Source organism: Podarcis melisellensis (genome assembly GCF_964234715.1).
Source record: "Podarcis melisellensis genome assembly, chromosome: 6".
Classification (NCBI taxonomy): domain Eukaryota; kingdom Metazoa; phylum Chordata; class Lepidosauria; order Squamata; family Lacertidae; genus Podarcis; species Podarcis melisellensis.
Window position 1 is genome coordinate 30,856,487 of NC_138538.1, and position 20,624 is coordinate 30,877,110.

At 41.9% G+C, this 20,624-nt stretch overlaps 2 protein-coding genes across 7 annotated transcripts in view; one reads left to right on the plus strand and one right to left on the minus strand.

Annotated features, from left to right (window-relative positions):
• Positions 1 to 6,713, plus strand: part of LOC309371617 (CMP-N-acetylneuraminate-beta-galactosamide-alpha-2,3-sialyltransferase 2-like) — a 21,686-nt gene extending 14,973 nt beyond the window's left edge. For all 4 annotated transcript variants that reach the window (XM_081914464.1, XM_081914465.1, XM_081914462.1 and 1 more), the window contains exons 3-7: positions 512 to 702; positions 1,738 to 1,917; positions 2,672 to 2,717; positions 4,788 to 4,907; positions 5,966 to 6,713. In XM_081914464.1, the coding sequence (XP_081770590.1) occupies positions 512 to 702; positions 1,738 to 1,917; positions 2,672 to 2,717; positions 4,788 to 4,907; positions 5,966 to 6,133 (705 nt within the window). In that variant the 3' untranslated portion in view covers positions 6,134 to 6,713. The remainder of the gene's footprint in view (positions 1 to 511; positions 703 to 1,737; positions 1,918 to 2,671; positions 2,718 to 4,787; positions 4,908 to 5,965) is intronic.
• The window catches only part of ERGIC3 (ERGIC and golgi 3), a 21,746-nt gene continuing 7,719 nt past the window's right edge, over positions 6,598 to 20,624 (minus strand). Inside the window, exons 4-14 of one of the 3 annotated variants that reach the window (XM_081914452.1) lie at positions 20,252 to 20,338; positions 19,902 to 19,995; positions 18,931 to 19,096; positions 17,028 to 17,085; positions 13,357 to 13,371; positions 11,656 to 11,687; positions 10,972 to 11,068; positions 8,568 to 8,632; positions 7,931 to 8,067; positions 7,484 to 7,539; positions 6,598 to 7,058 (exon numbers count right to left, since the gene is read on the minus strand). In XM_081914452.1, the coding sequence (XP_081770578.1) occupies positions 6,979 to 7,058; positions 7,484 to 7,539; positions 7,931 to 8,067; positions 8,568 to 8,632; positions 10,972 to 11,068; positions 11,656 to 11,687; positions 13,357 to 13,371; positions 17,028 to 17,085; positions 18,931 to 19,096; positions 19,902 to 19,995; positions 20,252 to 20,338 (887 nt within the window). In that variant the 3' untranslated portion in view covers positions 6,598 to 6,978. Of the gene's footprint in view, positions 7,059 to 7,483; positions 7,540 to 7,930; positions 8,068 to 8,567; positions 8,633 to 10,971; positions 11,069 to 11,655; positions 11,688 to 13,356; positions 13,372 to 17,027; positions 17,086 to 18,930; positions 19,097 to 19,901; positions 19,996 to 20,218; positions 20,339 to 20,624 lie in introns of all 3 variants that reach the window. The other 2 variants (XM_081914450.1, XM_081914451.1) reach the window with 2 other exon arrangements.

Sequence of the window (20,624 nt, forward strand, 5' to 3'; positions counted from 1 at the left end):
CACCAGGAAAGCCACTGGGTGGGAGATGTACAGAGGCCAACTGCTTTACCCAAAGAGAGCTCCTGTGCTTTCATAGTTGCGTGGCAGGGAGAAGCCACCCAGCAGAAACGTCTTCCATTTCTGACATAAAAAAAGCAGCAGTAACAGCACATGAACAATGCTTTCCTAATTGACAGCACAGGAGCCACTTTTGCATGAGGCATTCTCGCTAAATATATTTGCCTTTGTTCTGTATCTCTATTCAGAATAGTTTGCAGTCAGTCAATTGTACCATCAAATATTTCTCTTTTGTGATCTGTTTAAGCAGGCAGTTCCATTTTTTATATATAAAAAAGATGCTATTGGAAAGCAGGTTCTACGCCCCCTCCCTTAATGTCCTCTGTTAGTATTTATTAATAATAAAAATAATTTTATCTCATCCTCCTCAAGGAGCCCAGGGTGGTCATAACAACATTCTGGGAGGAAATTACAAATATATATATACAACTAAAAGCATGCTTTGTTCCATTAGAGGCTGCAAGGATATCAGGATGGAAGCCAACTCCAGAAGATAATAAAGCACTTGTTTGACATCCTTCACTCCCCTCCTGTTACAGCCCAGGATTTTAGCCAGTGTGGAACATGTGCTGTGGTGGGCAATTCAGGGAGGCTGAAGGGCTCTAAATATGGAAAAAAGATTGACTCTCACCACTTTGTGCTGAGGTAAGTGGAGTAAAGTATATACTGTATGCCCTACGTTGGGTTTCATAACATTAGTGTGAATAATGCTGAAAAGTATTTTTGTGTGGCTGCTATAATGTATTGTAGTATTATGGCTGATGAGAAACCATTCCTTTGCTAGGGAGATTATTTGTTAATAGGTCAGAGTGATTGGCTGATGAGAAATAATTGTTGGGGGTATGATCTCTTGATACTTTAAATCTCTCTCTCTCTGATGGTTAACACTGAAGACTCAGCCACAGCCACAGAATCATAGTTGGAAGAGACCATTTATCATTTACTAATTAATGTTTCTCTTAATAAAGCCATCACCTTCCATTAGGGTTAATAGGATTATTACCCAACAAAATATTGTTGAGCAGTATTTGTAATTCAAAAGGATTACTATGGTTGCTGCTATTCTAATCATCAGCATCATTTAGACCCTTCGAGTGCATAAGGCAGGGGTCAGCCGGTCCACCGTCCCTCAGACCATGTGGTGGGCTGGACTATGTTTTGGAAAAAAATAATGAATGAATTGCTATGCCCCACAAATAACCCAGAGATGCATTTTAAATAAAAGGACACATTCTACACATTCTACTGTAAAAACACGCTGATTTCTGGACCATCCACAGGCCGGATTGAGAAGGTAATTGGGCTGCATCCGGCCCCTGGGTCTTAGGTTGCCTACCCCTGGCATAAGGCATTACCATAAGCAAAGAAGAACAGTTCCTTGTGCCAGAATGGGGATTACAGTCTAAATTCTGAAATGGTGGGGAGATGCAAAGGCAGAAGCAGCCAGAGAAGTTGGGATGTGTGTGACAAAAGTTGCATATGCGAATAGTTGCTGGGAATAACAATCCCAACTCCAGATTTGAAAATAAAATCTGGTAACCTACAGTCCTGAAGAATGGCATCTGACTGATGTCCCTAGGCCTCAGCCCATCAAGTGTCAGATTCAGACTTTGACCGTCCCCATGTTTCTGGACTGGATATTTTGTGAAGCATCTGATCATGTTTCTTATGTCCTTTGAGAATGAACACAGCACAAACTGCAGGCTTTGAGGAAGATGTTGGTACAAGAACCACGCACCATTTCATGTACCCAGAGAGTGCTGTGAACCTGCATGCTGGCGTCCATCTTGTGCTCGTCCCCTTCAAACCTCTGGATCTCAAATGGCTGGCTAGTGCTTTTTCCTCAGGAGAAATTAAGCGGTGAGCACTTTGTCTAACTGGAGTACAAAATGCTAGGCAAGTACTACAGCAGGAACAAAACCTTAAGCATTCATTTATGGGGCAAGTTCCTTTGGGCACAACTTCTGCACTGCGAGAGGATATTCTATACAGGTCTGCTTGAACCCCTTAAAAAGACAGCATAGAACTGGAAAAGGTGCAGAAAAAAGAAATCAGAATATCAAGGGGCTGGAGCATGTCCTATGTGAATAAATGTTATGATGTTTGGGGGGGGGGTTTGTTTAGAAGGGATTTATAAGGGAGACATCATAGATAAAATGTGGATGAAGAGAGAGAGAGCTTTATTTATTCCTCTCCCATGGTATTAGAATCTGGGGTCACCAATGAAGCGAAATGAGTTTCAGGACAGACAAAATGAAGTACTTCTCCAAACAGTGCATGATGAGGATTTCATTCCTCACGATAAACATCCCTTGCTAAGAGCAGAGTTGGTTTCTTTGTGCCTTTACATTCAGTCAGTAGGGAAATCTTGAAGTGACCCTTAAAAGCTTCATTGAGACTACAAATTTGTCCACTATGGGCTTAGGTCAGTGCTGCAAATGTAGGGAAATATGCTTGTAATAACTGGAGTGCACCCGGTCAATCATTATTCAGGGAGTTGCGTGACTCTCCAGGAATGGGTTTTATGTATACTGAACACTGGAGGGAGAAAAATAGGAAGTTTGATGGTAAGAGTAATAAAATGATGAATGCTATTCTTCCATTTCTTTCATAGTACATACCAAAGAGTCAAGCCCTTCATTGAAGCTGACAAAAGCAAGGTAAGTTGTGAATGCAGGCAATACATTGATTCGGATCTGTCATTGCTTGTTTATTCTGTGAATTTAAGGACTGATATGTGCAACTGCAGTGTTTGTTTTTACAAAAATTGTAAGTGTGGACCCCACAGTCTTATTCCAGGACCCTACAATGGAGGTAAAAGGTAAAGGTAAAGGGATCCCTGACCATTAGGTCCAGTCGTGACCGACTCTGGGGTTGCGGTGCTCATCTCGCTATATCGGCTGAGGGAGCCGGCATACAGCTTCCAGGTCATGTGGCCAGCATGACTCAGCCACTTCTGGCAAACCAGAGCAGCGCATGGAAACGCCGTTTACCTTCCCCTCCGTATTTATCTACTTGCACTTTGATGTGCTTTCGAACTGCTAGGTTGGCAGGAGCTGGGACCGAGCCACGGGAGCTCACCCCGTCACAGGGATTTGAACCGCCAACCTTCTGATCGGCAAGTCCTAGGCTCTGTGGTTTAACCCACAGCGCCACCCGCGTCCCAAGAATGGAGGTAGAGGAGCTTTAATCACTTCCTGCCCCAGCTATGTTCCCAATCCATATCCTCCCCTGCAATTTGGAGGGGGGGAAGGGATAGCATTGAAGCAAATGGAAGATTTCACTGCAGTGCAAATTGAACGGAGGCCTTTTCATTCTCAAGTGAGGATGGGTAGTGGGTATAAAGCCACCCAACCCCTATGCTAGAATCTTGATCCAGACTGGGGGCCCCACATTGGCAATTTCTGTAAACAAAAGAAGACACAAAAAAGACCTTGGCACTTAAAAGCACAACTACAGAGCTCACATAAAATGTAGTCTTAATGGGACAGCTCTTAGGGGCGAGGAAAAGGTTATGGAGTAGAACAACAGAAGTCTTGAGGTTTCCGGCAGAAAATGAACAGCTTAATTAATTTCAACAATACAAGAGTAAAATTCTGTTTTACCTTCTGAAATAAATCATTGGGTCCATAGCTTCCGTGACCAACTGCATTCTTTCTGCGGCACCCCGTGGGGCTCAGAGGCCCAGTTATGTCACCCCTTGCATACATAGCTGGCAGCCCCTCACCCATTTTTGAACACCCTCCCTTGTGGAGTGTTCTCTCAGCTTCCTCTCTTCTCCTTGGGAGTCCTGTGAGCAGCTGGCGCCCCCCCCCTGTTCTCTGAGCTGCCCCCCACAAAGAGAGCGGTGCCTCCTCCTACTGCCCCACAGGGGCCTGGGAAGTACCCCCTGGCCAGCCCCAGAGGCACCATTTGCCTGAGGAGCTCATGGCCAGGGCTGCTGCAACAAACGGGTGTGCAAGCCTTTGGGAGGCAGAGACGCGACAAGGCATCAAAGGAAGGAGGGAAGGAAAGAGGGGCAGAGGGCAGTGTTGCCCACAACACTCCTGACCATCATTCAAGGCACCCCAGGCTGCCACGGCACACTGCTTGAAAACCACTGCATTAGGCCTTTGAGGCTAATGAAACAGTGTACTGGAAAACTTGTATTTGTATTATTTACATCCTTTCCTCCCTCCAAGGAGCTCCAGGTGGCACATGGTTCCCCTGCTCCGCACATTGTCATCACGTGACCCCTGTGAGGTGGGTTAGGCTGAGAGATGGTGTGACTGATCTCTGACACAGATTCTCGACTGTGTGAGGATTTGAACCCTGTTCTCCCAGGTCCTAGTTCAACACTCCTGAGCCCTATAGCACAAGTTCAGAAATGAAAAACTAATACATATTGGGCTTAGGTTACTCATGACTGGAGCGACTAATGTTTAAAAAGGCAAGGGCTGTTGTGATTGCTTTTACTTAAGTTTTAAGGAAATATTTATTGAAGGTTATTTTGTACTTTTATATGAACTGATGTTTCATGTGTTTATGTGAACTTGGGAGATTTAATTTTATCAAGCAGCATGAATTTGCTTTAAGTAAAGACCAACACCTTTGCTTTTAGTATGTTGAGCATAAGAGTCACAAACCATCTCATTCTCATTAGCTATGCTTGTGGCAGGTGGGACAATTTGAGGAAGAGGAGGCTATGACAATAGGCGAGAGCTTCTCAGTCCAAATGTTTTTCTTCTCAGGTCTTAATACTGAACCCTGCCTTCCTAAAATATATTCACGATAAATGGATGAAGCGCTTTGGGAGGTATCCATCCACTGGATTTGCCGCGCTGCTTTTTGCTATCCATACTTGCAAACAGGTATGTACAGTGATCTCCAGATGTCTACAGATACAGGCTGCTGTTGCTATTGGGGTGTAGTGCATTTGATTGTGAGGCAACTTGCCTCTTTGGGCCATGTTTAAAAAAGCAACTTTTCTCACAACTGATTTGGTGACAGAATGGTAGTTCAGAAAGTACATGGGCAGAGTCCCTCAGAAAACGAGATAGTCCTCTCCCATGTTTTGAAACACTGAAGTTGACTGAAGAGATTGCATGTGGCTGGTATTGAAACTGTGCTGGATGTCTTATGTCTTGATCACTAAGTTGCAATATAATGAGATTTTTTTAAAAAAAAACACACCCTAAAAATTACTCAAATTATACAGAAACAAGCAGGCCCTGACAATAAGCTGAATATGCTACAAGCTGGCAGTGTGACTTTCCATTTTTGTTTCATTGTCTTTGCATAAAAATCCATCTCCTCTTAAAGAATGAACTAACTAAACCTGCCAAAATTCCACAAAGCCCCAAATTAAATTAGGAGTGACGCTGGAGGAAGGGTATCTATTAAGCAGCTATTACAGTAAATTCTGTTTGTTAATGTAGTAGGGTATGTTTCACATTTAAAAATCTTAGCAGTGACGAGGTTAATTTCAGCAATCTTTATATAATGGAGTCTGCTTCCGTAAAATGTGGCCACTCCTTACAGGGTTAGATTATTGATTATTAAATTTAAGACAGCTTTATAGAGAGATAACAAAACAAGCAGGAGAAGTTAATATGTTATGAAACAGAAGAGGGAGTGGAGGAAAGTGATGGGGAGCAGGGTGGGGGCACTCTATTTATCTTTTTTATTGCGACATTGTTATTGTGGATGAACAATTTTTTTTGCAAAACTTACTTTTTTTATTGTGTTTTAAAGAATTTTTTATTATTGATGGCTGCATGTAGCTGACCACCACTCAGTGGGAAAGGTCTGTTGCACTTGTGCCCAGCCTGCAGGCTTCTGAGAAACAGAATGCTAGATTAGGTAGCAGCTTTTGGGCTACATAGGCCTCATACTCTCATTTCTTTCCCCATAATGTTTTGTGTGGCAGGTCTCTGCATTTGGTTTCGGAGCAGACAGCAGAGGCAACTGGCACCACTACTGGGAAAAGAATCGGTACGCTGGAGCTTTCCGCAGGACTGGAGTCCACAATGGCACTTTTGAACTGGCACTCATTGAGAGACTAGCAGTTGAAGGCAGAATATCATTTTATAAATAGCTTGTCCGAGAAAGGGGAACCCAAATCCTAGGACCAATGATGGTCTTTTGAGCCACAAGAGAAACAAGGTGGATGGATTAGAGATCACAGTTCAGCAGCCCAGCGCTACTGCACCCGGCGCAGGTATGTATGTATATACACATACATACACATGTAACACCACTTCTGAACAATTACTTTCTTAGCAAGATGGTCAACTTGAAATGTTTTTCTTTAAATTTGGACAACATCGGCTATCTCCGATAGCTGGCTTTGTGCTTCTCTTTCATTGCATTTTATGGACAATATAGGTTGCTTTCAAAAAGCTGATATTTACAGTACCTCCCAGGCCTACATTTGTGCTAAAGCCACTGTTATTTAAGTGGTATGCTAAGTATAAGGTATCAGAGGAGCAGGGAAGCAAGCACAGATATTCTTGGCTGCAATGCTATTTGATACAGAGTGTTGAAATAAGTAAAAAGAAAGCAAATATTACACGACTTTATTAAAACTTTTTCCTGAGAATTTGGTCCAAACAAACATCCTAAGGGTAGCACTGCGTACAAATTAAATAGAAAATATTTGTTTTACACATGTAAAAGGTCTTGTGTTCCATATTCTTCATTTCATGATCTAGAAGTTGAGAGATAGGCCAACATATAAGACAAGTACTGAAATCTAGGGTATACAGCACTGCCACAAAAGATGGATGTTTAAATTAATCCCCCATTTTACTTGTGAAGAGAGACTGATGATAGTTCCAGTCTTGGTACAAGTCCAGGGATCTTCTTGGCACCCTCAAAATGACCACTGACCATTTGTTTTTAATTCCTTCAAGTTCTTCAGAGGGGATTGCACCTGATAATCTATGTTGTTTTTCCAAGTTCTATTTTCTTTTGAATGACCCGAGCTGAATGATAGATCAAAGAATCAATGAGTCCTGCCACTGGAAGAAGGAGGAAAAGGAAGGTCAGGTTATATATGTTCCATATTGACACTGCATGTAAAGGGGAAATAAAAAAGACTCCCCCTCCCTCTTTCTTCCACAAAGTTGCTTTTAGGTGTTCGGGGGGTGGGGGTGGAATTCCTAAATTGTCAAAGCAGTGAGGAAAAAGTGCACTGCCCAAAGAGCCATATCACACAACCAAAATACGCTGCTCACTAAATACTAGTAGGAGACACTGTTTGATAAGCACCCTTCAGTTGCATTTTTGCTCATTTTATATGTATAGAAAACAGATGTACTATTCATTGTACTACTAGTGACGATTCTGCCATCTTTGTAAAAACAAGTTTTGAAAATGCCTTGGATGTATTGATCAAAACATTTGCAAGCTAAGGATGAGGAGAACAATTAAAATATTCAAATACCTGTAAATACCCCTCCAATGATGGCACAGACTCCTGTGAGAAAATGTGTAAAGGACCTATATGGGGTGAGGGGGGGAAAACGTTGATTACCATGTAATGTGTACATTATGAATGAACAAGTTAAAACTTGGGGGCAGGGGGATGAAACCCATGGATTACCGTATTTACTCATCTAACACTCACCTTTTTTGGCCAAATCACATTACAAAAATTAAGGTGTGCGATGGATTCAATGGTGCATTAGACTCGAGTAAATACAGTAATACAATCCCACTTGACCATGTCCAATGAACACTTAGGTTCAAAAGGCAGTCAAAATGTTAACTGCTTCAAATGGAAGCTTTTTGCAACTACCTCTACTACCTGTTTGTATGCATCACGTGATGAATAAATGAAACGTAATTTTATAAGCAAGTTGTAAAATGGGTTCATGTGAAAACTTCTCACCTGTGTTTCTCTGTTAGTTTCACCATCATGGGAGAAAGCTCATAGAGCACAAATACTCCAGGGAGACCCTGGTCTCCAATTAGCCCGTTAGCTACTTTCTCATGTCGTGTTACTGAAAACTGATTTGATCTCACCACCTAGTAGAACATAAGTAGAACATAATGTTACTCTTTCTAATTAAACAAGTTAAGACACACAATTGACTATATGGGATTTGGAGCTGGGTTGAATTTTGCCACAAGGCATTCTTCCCCAGCAGGAAGCATTAAGTATACCTTAGTTTGGCCTCTCTCTCTACCCCCCTCTGCCCAACACAAAGAAACCACCTACCCAAGTCCTACAATACACTCAAGATAATTCCCCCCATGACTCATAACTGTCCTGTCGTCACACTACATTCTCTAGCCTGAGGAAACTGGGTCAACAGCAATAATCCCCATGTGGTTGTCATCCACACTTTTGCAAATCTGGAGCTTTGATTGTTCAGAGGCTTATTGGTAATAAGATATACAAAACTCGTTTCCTCATGTCCCAACCCCTAATTACACTGCAATAACCTGGACAGCACTGTTCTATATTAAAATACAATGCTAGGTCTTGGTGTGTTTGTTTTTAAAAGAAAATGTGGGGATCTTACCTCACCATCGACCTTCATATACACTGTGGGGACCACTTTTACGAAGTACTGGAACATCATGGATGCTAAGTGCAAAATATGGTGTTAATAGGAGCCATTCGGGGGGGAAAGTCCCCTTATACAGAACTTAACAAAATTGATGTGGGGCAAGAAGGAATTTGAATAGATAATTAGTAAGCAGCAATAACTTTGAAGTGGGAAGTTAGAATTCTATTGAGGTCCAAGCTACATAGTAATAATATCTGCTATAATGACTTTAGTCTACAATCTTACCAGCAGGGTCTTATGAAAGAGCAGGTGAGGGAGGGAGAGAAAAGAAACTCGAGATTTCATTCCCAGGGAAGAAAGGCAAGGCTAGTTCCCTTTCCCTATTCAGATTTATTTTGCTGTGGGGTGTGGGGAGAAGAGTCTCTGCCCCTATAACTCCATCTTTCTGAGCTGGGAATGGCTTAGAAAGTAAAGAAAGTGGGGGGTGGAGAAAAGGGCAAAGACAATTCTTTCATGCATGCACCTCTGCCTGTAATTCACTGTCAGCCAGGAGGAAGAGGAAGCTTGCTGGCATCTTCCCCATTTTACTGAGCCAGAAGCTAGCCAGTTAGTTGCCCAACTTTATATTAAAATAAATGCATATATACATAAGTTGTGTGGCATTACCACAAATGTGATAGTCTTCACTTACAAGGTTTTATTCCCTTCTCATGCAAACCTAAATTTAACAATTATTATTTATAACATAGGCTGTTAACCCTTCAGTGCATGTGAGTAGAAACACCCAAGCGCTGTGTCTGTGGTGAGAACACGACTACAGCCCAAGAAGCAATGTTCAGTATGATTTGTGAGTGGCATTAGAGGCATGCATTTTTGTTTTTAATTTTTTATTATTTTAAATCTCCTATGGCCTATTGTTTAGAAAATAGATTACCAGGATCCTGCACACTGGACCAGCAAGTAGGTTGATGAACTAAACATGAGGGTCTGCTTGCTTACCCTGATGTAGTGAGAGGGAGATAGAAACTAAAAAGAGCTAAAAGATGGTGACTGGATTAAGTAGGACAGTCCTAAGACAGTAGCCATCATATTTTGGCCAGTTCATTGTTTAGGTTCTATTATAAGGGAAGGGAATTATTACTACTACTACTACTACCGTACTTTTTTGTCTATAAGACACCCCTTATTTGGGAGGACTCAAATTTAAGAAAATGGGGGGAGATGGCACAGAGTTATTGAGCTTTTGTTGCGAAGGATTGCCCAGGGTGGTTGAGCTTTTTAAAGGGGGGGACTGCCAAGAATCACTCACCCGCACACGTCACAAACTCCACCTCACGGCTGTCCCGTCAATGGCAGGAGCTGCCAATTGCCCGCCCAACTTCCCCAGCGCCAGCCAATCAACACCACCCATTGACACAGCAATCAATAACACACACAATAGCTGCTGACAGCTGCAGAAGCAATCGATCAAACATCCACCCTATGAACTATCCATGTATAAGAAGACCTCCACTTTTTAGCATGATTTTTAAAGAAAAAAACAGCAGTACCTCGGGTTACATACGCTTCAGGTTACAGACTCCGCTAACCCAGAAATAGTGCTTCAGGTTAAGAACTTTGCTTCAGGATGAGAACAGAAATCGTGCTCCGGCAGCACAGCAGCAGCAAGAGACCCCATTAGCTAAAATGGTGCTTCAGGTTAAGAACAGTTTCAGGTTAAGTACGGACCTCCAGAACGAATTAAGTACTTAACCCAAGGTACCACTACCATACAGAAAAGTATGGTATTATTATTATTAGCTATCTTGTACTGCTTTTACAGCTGACTTACTGTATTTTACTGCACCTTTCTTTTTATTAATACAGTGGTACCTCGGGTTAAGCACTTAATTCGTTCCGGAGGTCCGTTCTTAACCTGAAACTGTTCTTAACCTGAAGCACTACTTTAACCAATGGGGCCTCCCGCTGCTGCCGCGCTACTGGAGCACGATTTCTGTTCTCATCCTGAAGCAAAGTTCTTAGCCCGAGGTACTATTTCTGGGTTAGCGGAGTCTGTAACCTGAAGCGTATGTAACCTGAAGCATATGTAACCCGAGGTACCACTGTACAGTATTCATCACTTTGGGGGCAAAAGCTGTATATAAGTAGTAGTTTGGATTTGATATCCCGCCTTTCACTCCCCTTCAGGAGTCTCAAAGCGGCTAACAATCTCCTTTCCCTTCCTCCCCCACAACAAACACTCTGTGAGGTGAGTGGGGCTGAGAGACTTCAAAGAAGTGTGACTGGCCCAAGGTCACCCAGCAGCTGCATGTGGAGGAGCGGAGGCGCGAACCCGGTTCACCAGATTACGAGTCTACCGCTCTTAACCACTACACCACCAAACAAACTATAACAAAACTTATTTTCAGACCAGTACCTTGGTGTGCTGTGACAACTGTCCCATCAAGTGGGTTCACAATGCCAGGATAATCCCTCCCAAATGAAAGGTGCTTGATAAAATGGGTCATGTTTATCTGAAACAAAAAAAGGGAAACCTGTTCAAACAGAACCAGCAAAGGGCAGAGCAGGCAGAGTACTAAGCCGATGATCAAAAGGTAGGTAGGTGTTTATCACCAACTCTCTCCAATAAGAGCAGCAGGATTTTAGCACCTGTGCCTGCTTGCGCAAGTTGAGCACAGCTAATGATGTTTTCTCTTCTGCGCAATTTTCATGCATTTACCACCTTAGGGTAGAAGCCCTGCTAGAAATACACTCCTCTCCCTGTAATTACACACCTCTTCTCCTCTGGGAACTGCAGTCACAGTGGCATGCAGGGTGAGAATAAAATAAGGCAAGAAGCTCAGGATAGGTACTTAGTGACTCACTGGATTCTGAAAGCACCAGTATACAATGAATTATGTGGTCACCTTTTGGGGGGAAACAGTTTTGTTCTAAATGTTGCTTTTTGTTCTTTTTGCCTATCATTTACACAGCTGCTGCCAAAGCCAGAGGTGCCACACCAGTAAGCACAAGGGGAAATCATCTGCACTGACACTTTACTCCCTTCTCTGCAGATGTGAATCAGTATCTCAAACTCAATATGTCTTTCCCAGATACTTACATTGTCAAGTCCAAAGCTCTGCAGATCATGAACTGTAAGAGAAGCAAGACAACAAAATGTTACATAAAGGAAAAGACTTCCTAAAGTTATTTAACTGCTCTGTTCTTTTTTAAAAGAAAGAGAAAAACCTGCAAATTTTCACAATCCTAGCAAGTTTCCAAGTAAAGGACACGACAAACTTCCTTGCGCAACTGGAAGATATTTTATTTGTTGAACAAAATATGTATACCTTAATTGTAAACAAAACCTCAGAACAGTTTACAACTTCTCAACTCATATGCCACATTCTAAGCATATGCACAAGGATTAGAATACATCTATTTGTTCCATCACCAGATACTGCCCACCATAATTCTCAACTCTGTTTTCAAGGTTGCAGCTCTTTATTCTTTCCCAACCTACAAATACAGCTTATGTTAATTTCTGAATGCATTCAGAGCAGGCTTTTAACTTTGCTAAATTATCCCAGTTTAGTTGTAATTCCACTTTAGGTGTTTTCAGATAGCAAGTCGTTAATCCCTTTAAATAGGTTCTACTAAATAAATAGAATACTTCCCACTTTTTATGCTATTTAGCTCTATGCAAACTAACATTTGGAAATCTAAGTAAGTGGAATCCATTGCAAATTATCAACCAAATCTATAATTGTAATATAAGACAGGAATTTGAGCAAGGCAGTAAGTGTCAGATCCAACTGGGAATGAAGCTACTAACATTTTGAGAATTTAGGACAGAGATACTAGATGTTCCACTCTCAGGCTTACAACTTAGGGGTATCTGTGTGTATATGCATGTTCTCCTGTGTGTAGATGTGGCGGCTAAGACCAATCCCTGCTGTCTGGAGTATGTATTCCTATCAGAGGCTTAGCTGAAAAACGCAAGTTTGTCCATTTCTTTTTTAAATATGCCATGCAAGGTCTTTAGGTTTGCATTTTTAAAATGCGTGAAGCTGCCTTCAATTGTCTGCAAAGCTTCCCAAACCGGTCAGTCTGCCTAGGTCTTCGCATTTGCAAACTAAATTAAAATATGTATCTTCAGTTTCAGAAGGCACATTCACACTTTTATGGGAAGAAAGAAATGTGCTGTTCAAGCATTACGGCAACACAGATTTAGCCCTCAGGGCAAATTGCACTGGCCCTGCCTTCAATATACCCTGAACCACAAACCTGCTCCACCCCCAGTTGCAGAAGAAAGTCTCCAAGGGGCTTCTGTGCTTGGCTGAACATGTATAACCTGATATACGTCCGAAGGTCCTTGCATGCATTGGGTTTTCCCTGTCTAGGCATAATGCCTTTATAGGGTATGGAGACATTTCATTCAGTATTAAGATGAGCGCAATATAAAGCTAAGCTAAATTTTGTTTCTGACTTTTAAAACTATTATATGCTGTCCTTTTTTGCGCTACATGCTGTGAGATCCAATTGGCTGGGCAGAGGGCTTACTCCTGCACTCTCTTCCATATGTTCAATGAACATTATTTTGAAGATAAGAATGGAAATGACCTGCCATTTTTTATACAAAAGAGACCTTCTAAAGCCACGTGAAAACCATTTGCAGTTCCTTGACTGAAAACATGCAGTGTCTACTGATACTTTAATTCTGTCAAATCTTTAGGGAGCACCAAGGTTGAATTGGAGAAATTAACTGGTTTAATTACAGACAGCACAGAAATAGTAAAGAAAATAAGTCAGCAACACTTACTCTCAACAGCGTGAACTGCAAAAATGAGCAGGGTTAAGAAAAGAAAGAGAGAAACATTCAGAGCTCCATACTGAAAAGCAAGGATGTAAAAACAAAGGCAATACTTGACATTAGTTTTGCTTTGAAGCAGCACTGGCTACTCTGCCAACAAAACTCTGGGCTTGGAGCAATTTGTGAAGGGGCACAAAGCAGCACTGAATCGCGCATGTGAACCTTCACATATACCTGTGGCCTGAGGACTAAAAAGGAACACTGTGTTGCTTCCTAAAGATACAGCATTGGCTGCCATTCAGATGCTGCAGGGCACCAACTACAAGGAAACCAGAGGAAACCAGCATGCTATATGATGATCTGAATGCATGTGTTTATACAGCCCTCCCAAGGCTAAGCTGTCCCTGCTCTAGGTCTTTTAGGGGCTGGGGTAAGAATGGCCTTGTGGAACACAGAGGTCTATATTGCTCAGTCTTGTAAGCAAAGATTAGAGGATGGGAAACGTTATGAATTGGCACTGATCACTAGTTTCAAATAAATCTCAACCAATCTCCGTCTTTTGCCCGGCCAATGCTTCTGTGCATAGTGAAACAGTTTGCACTGGCAAAGGCCCTTCGCAAGCAACACAATTAGCAAGTTGGATCTTGACACTTACAGCACAGGAATTCTACCAAGGAATTATTTTGCCTCTGGCCAACTGCCTCTCAACTGTGAAAGAAAAATGGGCATGACTTTAGCTGTCCTAGTATCACATATTTGGGAGAAATCTCAAGTCCTTCACCACATACACCACTGAGCAGCCAGAATAAGTGATGCAAATCATCCACATCAGAATTTGGTTAAACCTCCCTAACAACTCATATTTCTTCCATGACTGATTTTCTCAGCTAGTAATGCAAAGAAACAGTAATAAGCAAGGGATCAACTATTTGGGATGATGAGACTGTGAGCCAGGGAGCTGAGCACCATGCCCAACCTCTATACCCTAATCACTGGAAAACACCTAAGCTGTACATCTTCTCTCTACAGCCACAAGGGTTAATGCACAAGGCTACAGTCCTTCACAAACTTAAGCTACAGAAGTTCCATCTGATATAAGTGATATTTAACAGCCTAATAATGGACCAGCATTACGGCATCCATTATCCTTAACAGATGGTGGAGATGCTGAAAAGCAAAGATCAGCCCCATGAACTACAACTGAGGTCATGCGGATTGCTAGACTCCGAAACCTATTCCCTTCAGAAGGGAGCTCATGCAACTGAAACAGGTAGAACAAGGTTTATGCAGAGAAGTGACGAGCTTGGACCAGTGTAATCATGTTTAAACTGAATCAATTATTACAGGAAAAACTTAAAAAGACAGTGCACAGAAAAGAAACAGAATGCTTTGGCCCATAATATTCTTTATACCTTTATATTTTCCCAACTTAAAAAAGATAGAAGATTAATAGTTTTTTAAATGACAGTTGGTTGACCTATGTAGTTCGGCTGATAAAATATTAGCTATGGAGCAATGCTCATATTCTGAAAAGAAGAGTCCAAAACCTATGAAGCTACAATTAAAATGTAACTAAATAAATCAGTATTATCAGTAAGTGGTGGTTGCTCTCAACTGTTCCAGAAGGATCTAAAGCAGAGATAATATACATTATTGCAATAGCAGCAGCCTCTCAACATTAGATACTCTTATTTTTTTTCAAGCTTCCTCTAGCACAGGCTATGGTTTAAGGGGAACATGAACGCAAGAGTACAGTTGTTCAATATCAATATTTTTTATTGTATCCCATGTTATGCTGTTCTGGACTAGACTACTCTTCCACGCAAACAGGAGGAAGAAGCTGGATGGTTTGTAAAGGAAACACAATCATGTTGATCTTAAACTACTGGCAGGATATCTAAAACAAGATTCCAGAAAAAGATGAGAATTTCAGCACTGACTTCCTTTTAGCAGCAGAGACGTTTCGACTCAGATGTATAAGAACTCATCAGTAATAAAGTGCCATTTGTGAAACTTTTGGTAAAAGACTAAGATGTCAAGACAGAAAAGGAGAAGGGGAAATTCCCTGACAAAGTTCCCATTTGAGAGGAGAGGGAGGAACAGAAAATAATAAAGCTCATCTTCCTTTCATTACGTGTTAGAGCAGAATACATTCAACAAGTTAACAGAAGCAATAAGGAGTAATATTCTATAGCAGAGGTGGGGAACCATTTTGGCCCAGTGGGCCAGTGCCTTATCTGTCACCACCATCCCTCTGGCCAACTCTGACAAGTAGGTGGGACTACCATTATTATGTCAGACAATTTACCCACCTGTCAAAGTTTATTGCGTAGCATTTCACAGGTGTCTGAAAGTCAAAGGGTTGTTAGGCAATTGGAAAGTGCAGTGCAAGAGGCTTTGCTAGCCCTGGGCTCAGCACTTGGCAAGTACCTGACAACTTGCCAGGTTGGACCTTTGGATAGCACTGCATAAAGTGCTTTGCAAACCCTGTGCTTCCCAAGTGCCAATCAAAGGGCTGGCAAAGATGCTTCCTGCAGGAATTGGCTGCACAATTGAGTTCTCTCTGGAAACTCAGTTCTGCAGCTGATCCAGCCACATTTCTACCTGCCCACACCTGAGATCACATAACGGAGGTGGGCATGTTCTGAGGAAAACAGTTTTACAGGCTAAAATTGGGACCCATGCCAGGCCAAAGGTTCCCCACACTCCACTGTTCTATAACACTTTCACACAGAAACTTTGGCAGGAACCATTTCTATGGTTCCAGGAGTGAAAACCAGAAATGGAGACTATTCAGTACAAAATTGAAGAGGAAACCTTCAGCCAATGATTGCAGACAGTATATTCACCATCACATACATGCGTTATGTGCATTCTGATTTTCAAACAGCTGCAGATGCCAAAGTACTTTTTTCCTGACCTGAATTGTGTTAGTCGATCTAGTCTAACATTTGACGCTGGTCTGTGACCGTATTAATAAATTCATTCATTCATTCATAGTCTAACATTTGTAGCAAAATCTTAATATACTGGAAGTGCACATTCAAGCCGAATTTCCGCTCGTCTTGTATGGCAATGGAATAAGCTCAGCATGCTCACAGAACTATGCTACAGCCTGCCATAAAATGTATGCTTTAAAAATTTGATGCATCAAACGACTGCATGCAATTTCAATCTTGGTCTTAAAATATCCTATTTATTTGTTTTGAAATATAATGTGTGCTGTGCATAGTAAGTATACTTGTGCTTATTTTTTGTTTCATTTTGTAAGCCGCTCTGAGTGGCATGGCTCTGAGGAGGGGATAATAATATTTTTTATTTCATTATTTAATACATTTACGTTGTCAAATAATCCTGTATAAGGCAGCAGATTATTAACAGGATTTGAATTGCTTTGAAATGCTAGTCTTACCACTGCCAGGACAGAAGTGGCTATTGATAAAAACCCATTTATAGAAGGCACTGCCTCAAAGGATCTAATGTTACAACTTTATTTCTCATGTGAATAGAAACATCACAGTTTTCCAACATACTTCTCAGAACACCCCTTCAGAAAGTTCCTCCTTAACAGTATATATTCTATATACCTACTTTAGTGCATGAGTTACAATTATTTCCTGATATTTAGTAAAAAGGGAACATTACAAAAAACCCACTCAGAAGAATGCAAACTACTTTACCATGAACATGAGATTGCTGAAAGCTTTTTCCTGGTGCAAAGTGAAAATTGCCAGCTACCTGTAAAAGACAGCTACATTTCATTAAACTGCCCTGCTCTCCATAGAAGATTGTAACAACTTTTAAAAGCGAAGCTGTAAAGCTTAAAAAGGGCACTCCACAAGGAATGTGAAGGTGAAGTGTTTAACCTATATACTGTACTTCAATACACTTTCACCCAAACTAGATCCAAGCAGGGGTTGCTAATGTCCAAAGCACAGCAGTGTACAAATCTTATTGCCTTTCTCTGCAAATTGAAAACAGTCAGTCTTTATGAGAATTACTATATCAACATACAGTTGATATTTTAAAGTCAAGAGACACCAAATTGAGAAAGATACAAAAATGATATCCAAGGCTTTGAACCCCTCCTCCAAACTGCAAATGCAGATTGCTTGCTACACTGACCATTGAAGAGAGAAGAATACTCCACTTGAACAGACACAGCCCCAACTATGCATCACCACATACTCTGGACTCACGGAAGCCTTTGGGGGAAGAACAGCACCTCTCATCAGAAGTAGCTCCCTTTCCCCATTCCAGCCTTACTGCTTTTGGACTTCACATATATTTCCTTCAGGGAAGTAAATCAGCTCACATGTTCATAAACTAATCAGGTCCTCTGGATTGGAAGTAATGTTTTTATGGCACAATCGCAATCTTTGCCAAAATATGTAATATTATGTAAAATCAAAACAAAACCCAAAACCCACAAAATCCAGCATGGCTGTTTACCACTTCAGTCTGCAAGTGGTGAACCACATTTTTGAATCGTTCCCTCCATCAAAACCACACTATTTAAAAGTATCGTATTTTTCGCCCTACAGGGCGCACTGTCCCATAAGGCGCACCTAGTTTTTTGGGGGGGAAATAAAGGGGGGGATTATTTCCCCCCCCCCAGCCCCCAGAACAGGCAACTCTCCGCAAGCCATGGGAGCCCAGCGCCGGGCTCCCGTGCCTTGCGGAGAGCTGCGCGAAGTCTGGGCGCACTGAGCTCTCCAGGCTTCAGCGAAAGCCTGCATTCGCCCCATAGGATGCACACACCTCCCCTTCATTTTTGGAGGGGGAAAAGTGCGTCCTATGGGGCGAAAAATACGGTAGATTAGCACAGAATAAAGCAAACAGGGCTAGATCACTTCCACCCCATATGATGAATAAAACTGGTCTGGGCACTATCCCAAATAAAAGGAAAGATTCTAGCCTGGTCTCCCTACTGTGTATGTTGGGTGGTCCTCACCCTTTCTTTTTTATATTGAGAAATGAAGTACCCTTCACCCAGAAGTCTGAAGTGGTACAAGCTATCATTTAGCGATACAACCTAGTATTTAGTAGTCTACATATGTAAATTTGGTCCAAAAAAGTCACTTCCTGCTACAGAGGTGTTAGTTACAGGAGAGAAGCTAGTGCCAAATGCTGAAGGAATAAGCAGTTTCATTAGGAACTATCTAACTTATAAGGAATCTGGAAGAGAGCTTAGAGGGAGACACTGACATTCCTCTTTGTAAGATTAAACAAAGTACAGTAAAGATTTAAGCTGCCAAAAACTTGTGGTAGACCAAAGCGTATTGCATACTCCACATGCAACCCGTATTCTCCACGGGGTTAAATAGTTTATGTTCTGGCTCTAAAAACTGTCGGTGAACGTTTGCTAATCACTATATTAATTTCTATTCTACATGGTATCTATCTTGTATGTTGCTCAACAGTAATATGCATGCCTGCAAAAATCTAGAGACTGACACTCAAACTATGGCAACACCACAGTGCAGATCCCATTTTTCTAGTTTCCCTTGCTTCTTGGTCACTTGTGTCACTGGGATTTCAATAGACCTTTTGGAGTAAGGTGATAAAAATTGACTCACTTACTTTGTTGACTTCTAAGAAGCCATATACTTTGCAGCCCTCATTTTTCTGCTCCTGCATTTTCTGGCTAAACCCTTCTCTCTTGCATTGTTCTATTGTGTCTGGATTCTTGAAAGCCCAGCCACGCCGCCTGTATGCTTCTCTCACATCGTCACAAGTATTACAGCATCTGTGAAAAAGAATAAGCATGTAAATCAGCAAAAATGGTCGCCTATGAAGCACATAGTAAGAAAATGGGGTTCTGCATAAAAGTCTATACTTCCATCGGAAATGGACTAAGCTGTGTAAACCCTGCCAGTTGCTTCCTGTGTACTTCATGGAGCTTCAGAAAACTCACAGCTGGGAGAGGGCGAAGGTTGCTGAGCAAGAAATAGCCACCAGCAGGGACACAAAAAGATGTGCCCTATAGGTCTTCCCATAAGTAAATAATGTGGAAAAAATGTATCTCCCTATCTCAGATGCAGCATGCTGAGCTGTTCCCAGATTACTAGCACATGGGTGACAGACAAGTGGTAACCTCTTCATCATTCTATGGCTTCACTCACAGAAGCAACCTGCAGGACCTTTCTAATCGGTGAAACAGGCAACCCGAACCATTGCAGAGCTATGTACACTGAATAATAATAACAAATCATCATCATCACCATCTTATGATGATTTTGTATTTATTTTAGTTTTTTACCCACCCTTCAACCTAAGATCCCAGGGTTAGGCCCGTTGTTATCTGAAAGACAGAAGGTTAATGAAATCCACGCATTGCCTATTTATCCTCTCTTCCAATTAACTATGAGGAAACCAGTATCATCCTCAACCTGACCTCCAGAGTAAGCAGAATAGGCGAGCACTTGGTGTTTGACTAAAAGCATTCTGGAACCCACTCCTTCCTAGAAGGTTCAGGAAATGCTATGGTTATGCAGCTCCCTTCCAACTTCATCTCTTTGCCTCTAGGTAATAGTGAGGGAATTAAGGCATACCTGATGTCCTCAGATTCTGCCCCGTAACAACTTTCACATCGATCAGGGTCTAAAGAGTTTGGATCAAACAGTATTTCCTCTTCTTTTCCCAACTCTGAAACAAAGACAGACAAGGTCCTTGTACTAGCAACCCCCAGATTCCCAGCACACCCAACCATTGTTAACAGTGGTGCACCTCCATGAGAAGCAGCAAATGTCTGGCCCTACAGTAGACAAGAGTGTGAGCTTGTCACTTTAGCTGCCTTTAAATCAGATGCCACAGTGTTAGCATCTTGTCTGCAATACTGTTCCCACACGGGGGGAGCAGTGTATTCTACCATGTCTTTCTGCCTCTGGAGTCACATGCTTGCCATCTTTATCCAAGCGCTGCTTGTAGAGGTTGTGTTCAACGTCTAGCTGTTGCTCTCCAGCTACGTCCATTGCATCAATGCTCAAATCTGAAAAACAACAATGGACAGGCGAAGGCAGATTTCTTGAGACATCAGATGATTCCTTTACTTCATTATAAACCGGGGTGCAGATCTGGCTCTGGGAGAAAAGCCACATCCTTCTCTTCCCCACTTCCAAGAGCCAAGGGCAACAGGTGCGGGGGGACACCCACCTGCCATTCACCTGTCAAACCACATGGTTTGAAATTATACCATGCAGGTAAAAGCACAGCAGGCACTGCTAATCAGCAGCACTTGGAAAGCACTGTTCACAGGGCTTTCGTGACACCGTCAA